This window comes from Canis aureus, chromosome 23 (genome assembly GCF_053574225.1).
Source record: "Canis aureus isolate CA01 chromosome 23, VMU_Caureus_v.1.0, whole genome shotgun sequence".
In the NCBI taxonomy this organism is placed as follows: domain Eukaryota; kingdom Metazoa; phylum Chordata; class Mammalia; order Carnivora; family Canidae; genus Canis; species Canis aureus.
Genome location: NC_135633.1, coordinates 15,798,595 through 15,812,889, shown reverse-complemented (window position 1 = coordinate 15,812,889; position 14,295 = coordinate 15,798,595). Strand labels below are relative to the sequence as shown.

The 14,295-nt window shown below is 52.0% G+C and overlaps 1 protein-coding gene across 1 annotated transcript in view; it reads right to left on the bottom strand.

Annotated features, from left to right (window-relative positions):
* The window catches only part of DKK3 (dickkopf Wnt signaling pathway inhibitor 3), a 41,652-nt gene extending 29,937 nt beyond the window's left edge, over positions 1-11,715 (bottom strand). The window contains exons 1-3 of the mRNA XM_077866463.1: positions 11,488-11,715; positions 3,786-3,920; positions 448-531 (exon numbers count right to left, since the gene is read on the bottom strand). Of these exons, the coding sequence (XP_077722589.1) occupies positions 448-531; positions 3,786-3,920; positions 11,488-11,700 (432 nt within the window). The 5' untranslated portion in view covers positions 11,701-11,715. The remainder of the gene's footprint in view (positions 1-447; positions 532-3,785; positions 3,921-11,487) is intronic.
* Positions 11,716-14,295: the final 2,580 nt, after the last annotated feature.

The following is a 14,295-nucleotide window of genomic DNA, read 5'->3' as shown; positions in this document are numbered from 1 at the left end:
GCCTGGAGCGGGATGGCACCCCCTTTCCCTTAGGCCATCAGGCTCCACCAACTAAGGTTCTCTTGCTCTCACGCTGCCTGACCAGGGCTGAGATTGTACAAGGCCTGGCCACACCAGAGGCTCTGGGGAGTCCAGGCTGGCCGGACACATCTTGCTGCCAGGACCCCCGGTCATTGTACCTGCTACTTCCTTGCTCCCTTTGGGGCTGAGAGGGAGCCACGCCCATGACAACTGAACTTCGTTTCCCTATTGTTTCTGAGGCAGAGAGCATTCCGCTCCAGCCTGCTAGCAGACCACATCATCCTGGTGGAAATGTAGGCCCCGGGCAATCTCCGTAGAAAGGAGGCAGGAGAGGTGATTGAGAGTCAGCTCCCTCGGCCCGTGGCCTGAAGTCTGGGTCACCCTTTGCAAGCTAAGAGGGGGAGCCCAGGAGAGATGACAACTCACGTGGCTCTTTTTGCCTTCTTCATCTCCCACAGATGTGATGACCGTCTCTGAGAAGACTGTTCGTCCAGTCTGGTTGTTGGTGACCTACGGCAGAGCAAACACAGTGAACGTGAAACAGAAGGAATTCTGGGCAAATCCCGCACGTTTTCTTGGTTCCATTCTCTGAAGCAGGAGCATCTGCCGAAGTGGACAGGATGCCCACTCCCCTTTGCTTTCTGAGTTCCAGCAGCAGCCGTCAGGTGGGCAACCCCTTCTCTGTGCAGCAGTCAGAAGCCTAACGGAGTCTACCTCCCAGGATTGCTCTGCAGGGAGATGAGCAGGCTAGGGCAAGGCGCTCAGCACAGAGCCTGACCTGCAGCAAATACTCAGCAGTAGCTGGTTGTTTTTTTTTTTTTTTAAGGTTTTATTTATTTAGACATGAGAGACACACAGAGAGAAGCGGAGATATAGACAGAGGGAAAAGCAGGCTCCTCTCAGGGAGCCTGATGTGGGACTCGATCCCCGGACCCGGGATCACGCCCTGAGCCCATGGCAGATGCTCAACTGCTGAGCCACCCAGGCGTCCCCCAGCAGTAGTTGTTTTTACTGTGCTTGAGGCTCATCACTTGAAACTCAATGTCAACATCCTGATTTTCAACGATGACAGGTCTGGGTGTCTCATCCAACATGTTTCATGAGAAGCAAGCAGGTTTTAGCTACAGCTGCCCCCCTCCCGGTTCTGGTGAAATATTTCACCAAGAAAGTGCTTACGTACAACGGGAGGCTCCCCTATCTGCTGTCTGGATCGGACTCTGCTCGGCAGCAGCAGGTACCTCAGAGTGGAGCCTCTTCATCCTGACGTGCCCCCCGGGCTGCTCCTGCCCTGACAGAGGTCCCGTCTAAGGAATGCTTGTGCTGGGCACGAAGAACAGAAGAGACGCCGGCCCAGCAGGTAGGAGATCTGTGTTCTTTGAGCCTTGGCTCAGCTACCAACAACCACCTAGTGTGTAACCTGGAATAAGTCACTTCTCTGATTCATGATGTCCTCATTTCTAGGACATCTGTAGAGCTCCCGCCAGCAATAACATTAAAAGGAAGCTGTGTCCAGAACAGAGTGGGAACTCAGCCATTTTGTCATAATGGACCAAATCCCAGTTCTGCAGAGATAAGGATCATGTCTTCATAAACAAACTTTAATACTTTTAAGTAAGTAAATCCTCTCCCAAGTGAAGAGGCAGTGTCTTCTTCCTCTCAGCCAGATTTTTGCTGAATTAACTGATGGTATATGTATTTTTTAAACTGTGCAGTCCTATAATGCAGGTACGGGTTGCAGGACTTCTAAGAGCCTTCATTATACTCAAGTGCTTTTTTCTATCTCTAAGAGAAGAAGTAAGTAAGATGTTTCCAGAATATGCTTAACCACAACCCAGCCTCTCTTTAATGAAGCATTGCACAGGACAGGTGCTCCCTGGAACCTACTGGAGAGCTGCTGCCCAGTGCCAATAACGTAACTTTATGGAAAGAAACGAGTATAAGAACAACTTGCTGCTGCAAGCACTTTGTAGTTTATAATGAGCTCTTATGTATTTTAGATTATTGGACTCTCATGCCACTGTCATGTACGTATTGATGTCCCTAATTCATATATATGGATAGTGAGGGATGTACATTTAAATAATTTTTCAAGATCACACTAGTTACTGGGAGGACTCATGCTTGCGTATTCCAACATCTACAAGAAGCAACCTTAAGAAGAGCCAAACCTAGTAGCTAATTATTGTCAAAGAGAACGACTTAATATTGGTTTTGACAAAAATAAAAGTGACCTTTGGAAACATTCTCCAGCGCTCAGATGAGCGATGCTAAAGGATTCTGTTCAGCAGGTGACTCATTCATTTATCTGGGGGTGGGGTGGTGATGGGGGTACATCCTGAAGCTGGGTGCATCAGTCTGCAGTGGGAGAAAAGCCACACAAAGGCTACATACAGTCAAGGCGATGGCCCATAAAAATTGACCTGTTTATGCTCCATGACACAGAAACACTATTGTTTCAACCAAGTCATGACCTGGGCATTTGAACAAAAAGTGAGACTCTCGTGAGAGCCATTGGGCCTTGCACATATGAGTTGGGATGAGATCCGAGGTCAAGCTCCTTGATGTGCACAACAGAACATCAACTCGACAGCCTCTACCAATGACCCTGACTATGTGCACACCAGACTCTCTTCAAGAGAAACCAGGCTCACAAGGTTTGTCCTCCCAGTCCTGCCTAAGTTATGCAAGACACATCTCACGCCAGGGCAGGTTAATGCCAAGTGCCTCTGCATTTGTGATGTTTTCTTCCTCAAGTCAGGTGGGCAAGGGACCTGCTTGCCCATCATGCCAGATATCAAACCAAGAGACAATTAGACATGTGGCAGGCTGGAAAAAACTCTGCTACAGAAGTCTGAATGGATAACCAGCAAACAAACTTCAATCTTATGACAACAGAGGCTTTCCCTTCCAAAGATGTAGAGTATATCACAATCGAGTTCCTCCAAAGGAAGCAGGGGAGATCTATTCACCACCATGGGATCTATTTCCATTCTCTACTAAAACACACATTAAAACCTAGGAGATCGGGATCCCTGGGTGGCGCAGCGGTTTGGCGCCTGCCTTTGGCCCGGGGCACGATCCTGGAGACCCGGGATCGAGTCCCACGTCGGGCTCCCGGTGCATGGAGCCTGCTTCTCCCTCTGCCTGTGTCTCTGCCTCTCTCTCTCTCTCTGTGACTATCATAAATAAATAAAAATTAAAAAAATTTAAAAAAAATAAAAATAAAACCTAGGAGATCAATTCCTTGAATTCAATACTAGAGAAGTACTATCTCTAGACACTTGTTTGCACCTTTTTATCAAATGATAACCCCCCCTCCGCCCCACGGCCATTCCTTTGCAACCGGGCTGGCAGGCAGCCTAGAGTTAAATTTATTACTTAAATACAAAAGCAATTTTGGTTTGATACACAATGCTCCCTCTTAAATAGCTCCCTTGTTCCCTCTGGTTGTTGTTGTTGTTGTTCTTAAAGATTTATTTATTTATTTATTTATTCATTCATTCATGAGAGACACAGAGAGAGGCAGAGACACAGGCAGAGGGAGAAGCAGGCTCCATGAAGGGAGCCTGATGCGGGACTCGATCCCAGGACTCCAGGATCATGCCCTGGGCCGAAGGCAGGTGCTAAACCTCTGAGCCATTCAGGGATCTCCTTCCCTCTATGTATTTTATCAAACTCACTTGTATTTTTGGCTTGTAGCCTTAGTTCTCTGATGGAACAAGGTGCTATAGAGGGGAGGATATGCTGGCCGTGACCCCCCTTACCTTGTGAATTTCTCGGTGCACATGGATGGTATTATTTCCAACCCTGGTTTCCGTGTTGGTCTCATTGTGATAGCTGGAAGGTAAGTTTGCCAGGTTCACTTCTGATGTTTTAGCAGCAGCTTCTTCGGCTTCCATCTATTAAATCAACAAACTTAATGAGCAAACCGGTTTTCTCTGGATATAAATCAGTCCATTAGAAATAAAGAACCACTTCTCTTTTCCTCTTCCGCAATTACAAATAATGGTAGTGGTAAGAGGCACCGCTAACTGCATGTCCACGAGGATAAGATATTGTACTAAATGTTTTACATGTATCATAGACTTAAATCTCATAGCCTCCCTAGGAGGTGGGTGTGAATGTACCCATTTTATAAATAAGGAGAGTAAGGCTCAGGGAGACTGGATAATTTCCCAAAACTATTGGTGAAAGACATCACTCATCATCAGGGAAATGCAAGTCAGAAACCACAACAAGATATCAACTCGCTCCTGTCAGAATGGCTAAAATAAAAAACACAAGAAATGACAAGTGCTGGTGAGGATGTGGGGGAAAAGGAACCCTCCTGCACTGTTGGTGGGAATGCAAACTGGTGCAGCCACTGTGGGAAACGGTATGGAGGTTCCTCAAAAATTAAAAATAGAACTACCATACAATCCAGTAATCACACGAACTGGGTATTCACCCAAAGAACACAAAAACACTAATTTGAAGATATATGGACTGCTATGCTTACTGCAGCATTATTTACAATAGCCAAACTATGGAAGCAGCCCGAGTGCCCATCAATAGGAGAATGGATAAAGAAGATGTGGTGCATATATACAATAGAGTATTATTCGGCTGCAAAAAGAATGAAATCTTGCCATTTACAAAAACCTGGGTGGACCCAGAGGGTATAATGCTAAGGGAAATAAGTCAGACAGAGAAAGACAAATACCAGAGAATGTATCACTCATATGTGGAATTTAAGAAACAAAACAAATGAGCAAAGAAAAAAAGAGACAAGAAAACAGTCTCCTAATCCTAGAGAACAAACTGGTGGTCACCACGGGGTCAGGGGGGGTGATGAGGGAAACCGGTGAAGGGGAATAAGAGGACACCTATTATGATGAGCACTGAGTAATGTGCAGAATTGTTGCATCACTGTATTGTATGCCTAAAACTAACATAACACTACGCTCACTGGAATTAAAATTTTTTATTTATTTTTATTTTTTATTTTTATTCTTTTAAAGATTTTATTTATTTATTCATGGCAGAGAGAGAGAGAGAGAAAGAGAGAGAGAGAGAGAGAAGTAGGCTCCATGCAGGGAACCCAACGTGGGACTCCATCCCTCTTCTCTAGGATCACACCCTGGGCTGAAGGTGGCGCTAAACCGCTGAGACACCGGGGCTGCCCAAATTAAAATTTTTTAAATTCACTGTGGGATATCCACAAGACACATAAGAAAGAAAACAAAAGACTGTCAGGGAAGGGCAAGGGCAGAGTTGGTATCTGAGCAAGCTTCCGTGGAACGGTCTCAGCCCTGTACACCTGCTGTTGGCGACCTTTCCATCTCCCTGTGACCTAACCTGGAAGTCACCTGCACGCACCTGCATTCACCTGCCTCACGGGCAGCTCTGATGCTGGGGAGCTAATGCCCCAGGAACCGTCCTCCATCAGTGAGGGATGGGCTATGGGGCAAGAACCCCAGCTTCCTCTCCCCTCAAAGGGGCAGTCTCTCCGAGGACCCAGTGGGACTGAACCCCAGCAGCACCGGCCACTAACCTGTTCATCAGTGCAGCCTTTATTCCCTCTCTTCTCTCCCATCTTATTTCCCCACTTCTTCCCGGTGTTTCTGGGATCACTTACCAAATAAATTATTTGCTCCTAAACCTTTGTTGTGGCAGGACCTGGTGGTGGGGGTGGGGGTGGTAAGACCCAAACAGCCCCCCAAGACAGCCCCTTACCTGATCCAGGTAGGGCCACAGATATGTCTCCTTCCCCACCCCACCTCTTGGGTACAGCGGGTCAGCTGACTTGTTCCCAGGACCCACCCTCCTCCTGGCTCTTGTTTGGTGCCGTTCCTGAGGCTGCTACTCCCAAATCTTCCAGTGTCAGGAGCCTCCATGACATCTACCACATTTATCGATCAACCTGAATCTATACCCAATTTCCCCTCGTGCATTTACCACTGTGTCCCACCCCGAGGGGGCAGTGGACAGTGTGACCAGGTCACAGCTGACTGCACTCAAAGAGAGGCCACATCATGGGCTAGCTGAGCCAATCAGATACTCTCTCGAGGAATTTAAAACGAGACACAAAGAGAAGTTCTAGTTGCTGGCTGGCAGTTTTCCAAACTGGGCTATTTTTACTTCTTAAAACTAATCCTCAAAAAGATTCTATTTTTAAAAAAATCACTATCTTCTATTCCCTTATGTACTAAATGAGGCACCTCTTTTCCTGTCTCCCAGCTAGATTTGCCGAGCTGGGCTGGATATGGGGACAGAACTGCCATGCCTCAGTGCAGCACAAAAACCCTGAACTAGAAGTGGAGAGAGTCTGGTACTCCCAAAAGCTCAAATGATCAAACAAGAACTTGAGTCAGTTATTGCTGTGTTTGACCCTGAGAGGGTTGCTGAGATGTCTGAGACTCGATCACTGGCTTCACCATCATCACCATCATCATCATTACCATCACCACCATCATCACCACCATTATTCATCACGATCATCATCACCCCAACAACCAACATGTTTGGGCATCAGCTATGCCTGCGCCATCGCACCATATCTTCCATGGCTCCTTGGATATTCAAGCACTCCCACAAGGACAGTGTTGGGGCCCTCATTCTGCAGATGAGGAGAACGAGCTGGAGAGGAGTGAAGGGACCTCTACGGTCATCACGTTGTTAACAAGTGGCAAAGCTCAGATAGAACTCAGGTCAGTCTGACTCCAAATTCTGGGCCTTGTCCAGTATGTGCTTCTGTCCTGCCTGAGTAGCTCATGCGTCTACTGGGGAGAGAGCAGAGCCCCACAACTAAACCAGTTTGAGGGTGATTATGATGGTTTCTAGAAGCAAGCCAGGGCTCAAAGAAAAGAAAGGTCTCCAGGAGGAAGAGGCATGATTGAGCTGATTTCTAAGGATGAGTAGGATTTGAACAGAAAGGAGCATGGGGGAGGCCAAAGCTGTGGCAGCCTGGACGAGAACGGGGTACGCCGTAGGCCAGGGCACAGGGTCCATGCTGGGCGTGAGAGAACATGGTGGATGATGAATTAGAGAGGGACTGGCGGGCAGATGCAGGAGCAGTTCTATAAACTGACAGGGTGTTGACATGGTGAGGAGAGTGCATCGGAGTCACGTCTGAAACTCTAACATCAATATCATAGATCTAGAACCAGGAGATTTGGGACTATATAGTCTCACACACACACACACACACACACACAGATCCCTTCTGAGACCTGCTGAATTAGAATTTCTGCAGGTGAAACCCCAGGTATCAAAGAGCTCAAATGAAGAGGCAGTCCCTCTGGCTACTTACCCAGGAGAAAATCTCTCTCCAGGCCATGGGAAGTTGTAACAAGTTCTAAAGACTGGTTGGTAGATAATATATGTTCTGGAGAAGATAAAGAGGGGAGTGAGGGAACTGGCCAGAGTGAGGGGCGGGAGTAGGAAGTTATACCTGGGGAGAGGCCTGCTAAGGCAGCAGAGGTTACAAATAAGTCTAGGTGGGCCAAGCTACTGCGAGTTAGCCACAAGGTGAGGCAAAAGTTGCCTGTGGCATGTCACAGGGCAGCATGTCACAGGGCAGCACGGCAGGAAGTGCCAGGGTTCTGGAGTTAGGTAAGGCGGGGGCAATCCCAGCTCGGCCAAGAAGCAGCTATGTGACCTTGGGCAAGGCATCAAATGTCTCTAAACCTTAGCTTTCTCGTTCGTGTAGTGGAGATGGCCCCACTTCGCTGAGTGGATGTAAGAATTATGGACCGCGAAATCCAGGTGCGTGTCACAGCACCTGCCCACGCAGCACAGATGTAGTAACACACAGCGACCTTCAGAAGGCTGTCCTTGAAGAAAGCAGTTTTAGGAGAAGCTAGCGTGCTAGGGAATGTTCGGGTGGAGGTGGAAAGAGCAGACAGCAGATACTACACGTTTGAAGAATTCGCCAACAAAATGGAGAGGTGGAATGGAGCTAATATAGGAGACAGGGTGAACACAAAAGGGACTTCAAAGAAAATATTTTTTAAGTGAGAGATCTTGGCATGTTTAGGGATAGAAAAGATGCAGCTGGAAAAGAGTAGGAGAAAAAGAGGCCGTCCAGAAGCAGAAGGGGATGTTTTCGCATTTTTAAAATTCCCACTGGAACCTGAATCTGAAGTTTGGCTTTCAAATAATTGACGAGTTACCAAATCTAGAGTTTGCTTTGGGGTGAGCAGATAGTCTTTTTTATAAAGGCTTCTCCCTCTCAACCAGTGGTTATTTCGATAGAATGAGCTAATAGTCCTCCAATGGCACCACGAACTCAAAGTACAGTTTACAATGGAAATTTCAACCACAACTATTACTGCCACTAGCAAGAGAAACTGAAGCCTAAGGCAAGAGGAGTTGTTTCATAGAGGAGGAATGCGCATGTTATAAAAAATGGCATTTATAGTTGGTTGACTCCGTGTGTCTGTTAAAGGAGTACAATAGGAAAAATCGGACAGATAAATCAAAGCTTGGTATTGGGGTTCTTCCTAGGAATAGGTGAGGTGATTAAGAACATTCTAGAATACGTCAGTTATAGATATCACAATTCCCTTCCCTTCCCCCTGCTCATTGGGGAGGGGTAGAAAGTGGTGGTTATCTTCAAAACACATTCGTCAGCAACACAGAATCTTAAGACAGGAAAATGGGAACACCCTCGATTGAACCATTTGAACATTTGTCTCTCCCAATAATGATCCTACAGGCAGAGTTAGTTTCATCTTTCCCCTAAGAGCAATCAACAGCTTGAGTCAGCTGGAATATTTAAAATGTCAGGAAGTTACTTGAAAGCAGATTCATGATGCAGCTATGTAAATAACTAATTCATCTGACCTGGTCCTTCCCCCAGACAACAAATAAATAGCTACTATCCTGTGTTTATGAGACCTAAGGGGCTTCCTGACAGTCTCTTTTTAAAAAATTAATATCAATAGCCACAATCTCTTGAGAGTCTATCATATACCAGATCCTGGTGGTTCTTTGTCGTCATCAGGATGGGACTATTGAGATGATAATAATAACGGCCATGAGTCATCGAGAACCAACGATCTCCCATAATCCTGACAACAACCTCAAGGGATGACTTACGTTACACAATTTTTCTTACCCCATTTTAGATGGTCAGATATGTTGCTTTACTTGCATCATCTCATTTAAATCACCCCTTATCCTAAACGGGGGAGGAGGGACATGTCTTGGATCCTACCACGTAGTAGAGCTAGGGTCAGATAAAGGAAGGTTGATCCCCACGGCCTGTTCTCCTGCCACGCAGGGGTTCAGGCTCTCTCAACCTGTCCCCGCTGCCGTTGAGGATACTCTTTGGGGAATGACCCCTGAGCAGGACAGAGGTAGCAGCCAGTAACTCTACTGGTGGCAAACTTTCAACCAGTCCATCTTCACAAGCCTAGCTGGGACCCTGGCAGAGCCAATGAGGACAACTTCCACAGAATAGATATGCCACTCAGGTCCCTCTAGTCCCAAACTGCTGTGATCAATGAAGAGACTAGCAAGGCCCCTGCTGCTCCCCTGTCTCCTTCAAGCAAGAGCTACCATCAGAAGACCACGCTGCACAAACAAATTCACACAAAATAAAAACATGGCATTGACCTCAACAGTCTCACCCAAAATCCATGTGCTGGAGGGAAAATCCTGGAGCCCAGATAAGGAAAGCAGCTGACCTGCCCTGGCACCAGAAGGATCATGAGCTCCATTTAATAGGAAGGGGTAGAGTTAAGAGACATAGGGGCCCATCTGATTCCCATTCCCTTTTAATTATTCCATGTCATGATCCTTTTGCTTTCACAGGAAACAGAACGTCTGTCCCTGGGTTTTGGAATCTGGCCTGTCCAGCGGATGTTCAGGACAGCTTCCCACACAACTGCCTCCCAATCCAGGGTCCCCTTCACTGTATACTCCACCAGGCTGACTGCTGTGGGAGGGAGAGGGAAATACCCCCAAAGGACATAGGTTGTGGGGAGAAAGCAGCCTCTCCTGGTAGACCAGAGCTAGCATTTAAGGCTCTGTCCCAGTGAAATGTGGAGAAGAAGCAGGGGTGAGAAGACGCCTCACCCCGCAGCCTGGACATCTGGTCTCCTGCTGACTCCTTCACTAGGACGGCTGGCTTCTCCCCAAAGACAGGCTGGAGCCAGAGCCAGACCCGACAGTGACCATGCCCACCAACCCCAGCCACCAGGGACAGCTCCTGACACCTGGGCTGGGCCAGGTAGGCCAGCTGCACCTCCTGCCCAGGCAGCCCTGACAACACTTAGGTGCTCACCCTAGAGGATGCCACCCACAGTGCGGGGACCTGGGAGGTGATGGAAGGAAGAAGCCAGGCCAAGCTTTGCCAAGGTAGGTGGTATCTGATAGTAACCGCTTATGTCTATTGCCCACCTACTATATGCCAGGTGCCCACACATATCAGGGCATTTAATTCTATCAGGAAATCGAGGTACGATGTCACCTGCTGGTCAGCGGCCCAGGAGAACTCTGAGCTCAGGACTGACTCCACAGCACCCCTGGGGTGGAGGTGGGTCGCCCTTCCCATTGTCCGCCCCTCCCCCATCTGAAAATTCACGGCGGGATTGAGGATTCTGATTTTCCTTCTTGGCCTCACGTGCATCTGGGGAAGCCCAGACAGACCAGCAGCAAAGCTTTCCGGGCTTTTTGTCCCCACCCGGCCTCCGAACTGCGTCTTGGGAGGATGGCACAGGCTCAAAGCCCAACGTACAAGCTAGAACTTGAGATCCCTGGGGCTTCCCTGGCCTCTCTGCGAACCCCCGGCGCTGGGATACGGGCCGCGCCAGCCTCCGCTTACGACCGGCGGGGGGGGGGGGGGGGCAACTGCACACTAGAAGACAGTAGCGGGGTGGTGGCCGGCAGCCTGCACAGGTGGTGACCCGGGTGCCCCTGCGCGAGTCCAGCCGCAGACTCCCGGCGAGCGGGCTCAGATCCCGACCCTGGGGCAGGCAGTCGCAGGTGGGAGTGGAGCTCGCCCTGCGCCGCCGCCGCCGCCGGATCACTCCGAATCTGCTGCCGGCTCCTCGCCGAACCCAGGGAGTGACCCCCACCGCCCCCCCGGCGCGCGGAGCGCTCCCCCCCACCCCGGCCCGGCTGCCCCGCGGCAGGGCGCTCCCCCGGCCCCTCCCCCCGCCCCCCCCAGCAGGGCGCTCCCCTGGCCCCTCTGCCCCGAGCAGGGCGCTCCCCCGGCCCCCCAGCAGGGCGCTCCCTCGGCCCCGCTGCCCCCCCCCCAGCAGGGCGCTTTCCCGGCCCGGCTCCCTCCAGCAGGGCGCTCCCCCGAGCAGGGCGCTCCCCGCCCCGGGCCCCGCTGCCTCCCCCGCCCGGCAGGGCGCTCCCCCGGCCCCGCTGTCCCCCCCCCCCCCCCGGCAGGGCGCTCCCCCCCGCCCCCCGGCCCCGCGGCACCCCCGGCAGGGCGCTCCCCCCTCCCCGGCACCCCCGGCAGGGCGCACCCACCTCCTCCACCGCGCTGCGCAGTTTGTGCTGCGTGTCCTCCATCAGCTCCTCCACCTCGCGGAACATCTCGTTGAGGGTGGCCTCCTCCTGCGGGTAGCTGAGAGCCGGGCCGGCCTCGGCGGGAGCCGGGGGCGCCGTGGGGGCCGGCGCGGGGGCCGTGGGGACCGCCGCCGCCAGCAGCAGGCACAGCAGGGTGCCCCCGAGCCGCCGCATCTCCGCTCTGCGCCCGCCGCCGCCTGCGTCGGGAACCGGTCAGAGCGCGCCAGCACCCCGCCGCCCCGCCGCCCCGCCCCTCTTCCCCGCACCCCCCGGGGCACCAGCCCGAGGCCCCCGCGCCCCCTCCTCCCGCCCGGGCGGGGCTCCTCCCCGGCCCCGGGGGCGGCCCCTCCCCGCAGCAGCTACCGAGCCTAGTCCCCCACGCCGTGGCGCCCGCTCAGCCCCGCGCCGACCCGGGTTCGAGCCCGGCCCCTGCACCACCGGGTCGCCCCCCCAACCCCCCCCGGCCCCGTGCGCCCCCCCCCCCCCCAGCGGACCGAGCTGTGCGCGGGCTGGAGCTGCCGGGCCTCGCCGGGGACGCCGCCGCGGGCTGCGCGCACGACACGGGAGCGGCGCGGAGGGGAGCGCGGGGATGCGGCGGCGCCGGGGCCCGGACACCCGCAGCGCGCCCCGCCCGCCCCGCCCGCTCCGCCCGCTCCCTCGCCATTGGCCGGCGCCGCCCGCGCCCCGGGCCGCCCCCCCGCGTGCCCCCGCCGCCGCCTCCCGCCTGGTGGTCGCCCCGCCCGGCAGGACCGCGCACTGTGGCCCCGCGCGGGCCCAGGATCCGACCCCCCCGCCCCCCGCGGCAGCCCCGGGGACCCAGCTCTGCTCCTCGCGCCCTTGCCGACCTCCGGGTCCGGCCAAGGCCCCAGACCTGCGGGCGCTCCGCGAGCCCGAGCCCGAGTGGGGGATGGAGGTGAGAGCAGGGGTGCGGTGGCCGGGGCCTGCGGCAGGTGCGGCGCGGCGGGCGGGCCTCCCGCGCCCCGACCAGGGCCACGCAGTTTCCTAGCGATTTTTTTAAGCGTGTGAGTATCCAGAACAGGAAGCGCTCACATATTTTTTTAATAGCCGAGTGTTTTCTTAAACCTCCTGTATTGCTGTCTGGCCAGCCCCCCCCCCCCGTTGGTCTAGCGGACTCCCCCCATCTTTCAAGAACTAGGAGTCTCTCGGGCTCCTCCCCATTTCTCCTGGGGGGGGGGGGTGCCCGCAGCGCCTTGTGCCCCCCTTGCCGCAGACTTGCCATGGGCTTTCTGGACCCTGGCCCATTTCCCCCCAGTGGCCAGGGGGAGCCCTTGGGTGGCAGAGAATGACCTGCTCACCTTCGTGTCACCGTGGCCACAGCCGTAATACACATTGGGCTCCTGAGGAATGGATGAGCTAATCAGTAAAACAAAAACTATTTTTTCAAAGATTTTATTTATTTATTCATTCATTCATTCATTCATTCATTCATTTATTAGAGAGAGAGAGAGAGAGAGCAACCCGAATGGGAGGGGGGCGGGCAGAGGGAGAGGGAGAAGCAGGTTCCTTGCTGAGCTGGGAGGTTGAGGTGAGGCTCCATCCCAGGACCCCAGGATCATGACCTGAGCCAAAGGCAGACGCTTAACCGATTGAGCCCGCCAGGTGCCCCAACAATATCAATAGCTATTGCTATTCTGAAGTATTAGCAATACCATTACTGAGTGCCATGTGCCAGGAACAAGTGTGAACTCATTTAATTCTCAGACAACCTCTGAAGTTGGTACTTCTAGTTTTATTCCCTTTTTGCAAATAAGGAATCTTTTCTAAGGCCACATAGCAATTAAATGGTTTGAACTGGGATTTGAACCCAGGAATCTGGCTCCAGGGTCTTCATCCTTCTCTGCCAGACTCCTCCGCTCTCAACTGGCTGGGAAGTGTTGGGGCTGACTTGGGAGTATTAAATGAACAATTTCAGTGCAGGTGCAGGTGACCACTTGGAAAAAATGTGTTTGAGGATGAAGGAATTCAGGACATGCCACCTCAAAAACTGATTATTTTGAGCTGAGGGCACTTGAGAAATAGCAGATGCAGGAAAGGCTCTGAGACTGTTCCTTTCTACCTAAAAATAGGCCATGAAATGCCACGTGAGAAAGGTGCCTTCCCTGTACCAGCAAGAAAAGAATGTCCTTATCATTAAGTAGGTACTGGGACCTGATATCAAAATGGGACCTGATATCAAAATGGATCTGTACAAACAAATTTACCAAAATGACCCTATCTTCTACTAGGTCCCTACCCCCACCCCCATTTGGTCACTTCTCTACAATTTACCATCCTGAGCCTAAAGCCCTTTGCCTTGTCATTTATTCACAAGTTTATTGTTTCTTTGTCTGAAAAGTCTGTAAGCTTTCTGACCTGGTCACTCTCTGGGGTCCTCATTTTCTTGTGAAGGCTCTTATGTATGTGTGAAATTTTAGTAAAATTTATATACCTTCTGTTAATCTGCCTTATGTCAGTTTAATTTTTAGGCATGGCTGGAGACCCTACAAGGGTAGAGGAGAAATTTTCTCTTCCCCTACAGGGCCCATTGCCTCTTTGTCCTGTTCATACACTTGAGTCCATGGGCCTTCTTACCACTGGACACCGCGCACACCCCAACTCCATAGTGAGGGCATGGAGACTCAGGGAAGTTAGGCCATCCTCTCAAAGCCAGACAGCAAGCAAGGGGTCATCTGGAAGGAGACTCAGGTGTGGCTGACTCTAAATGGCCATTGAAAGGTGAGGGGTCCAGGGGCACACAGGGCAGGGAGA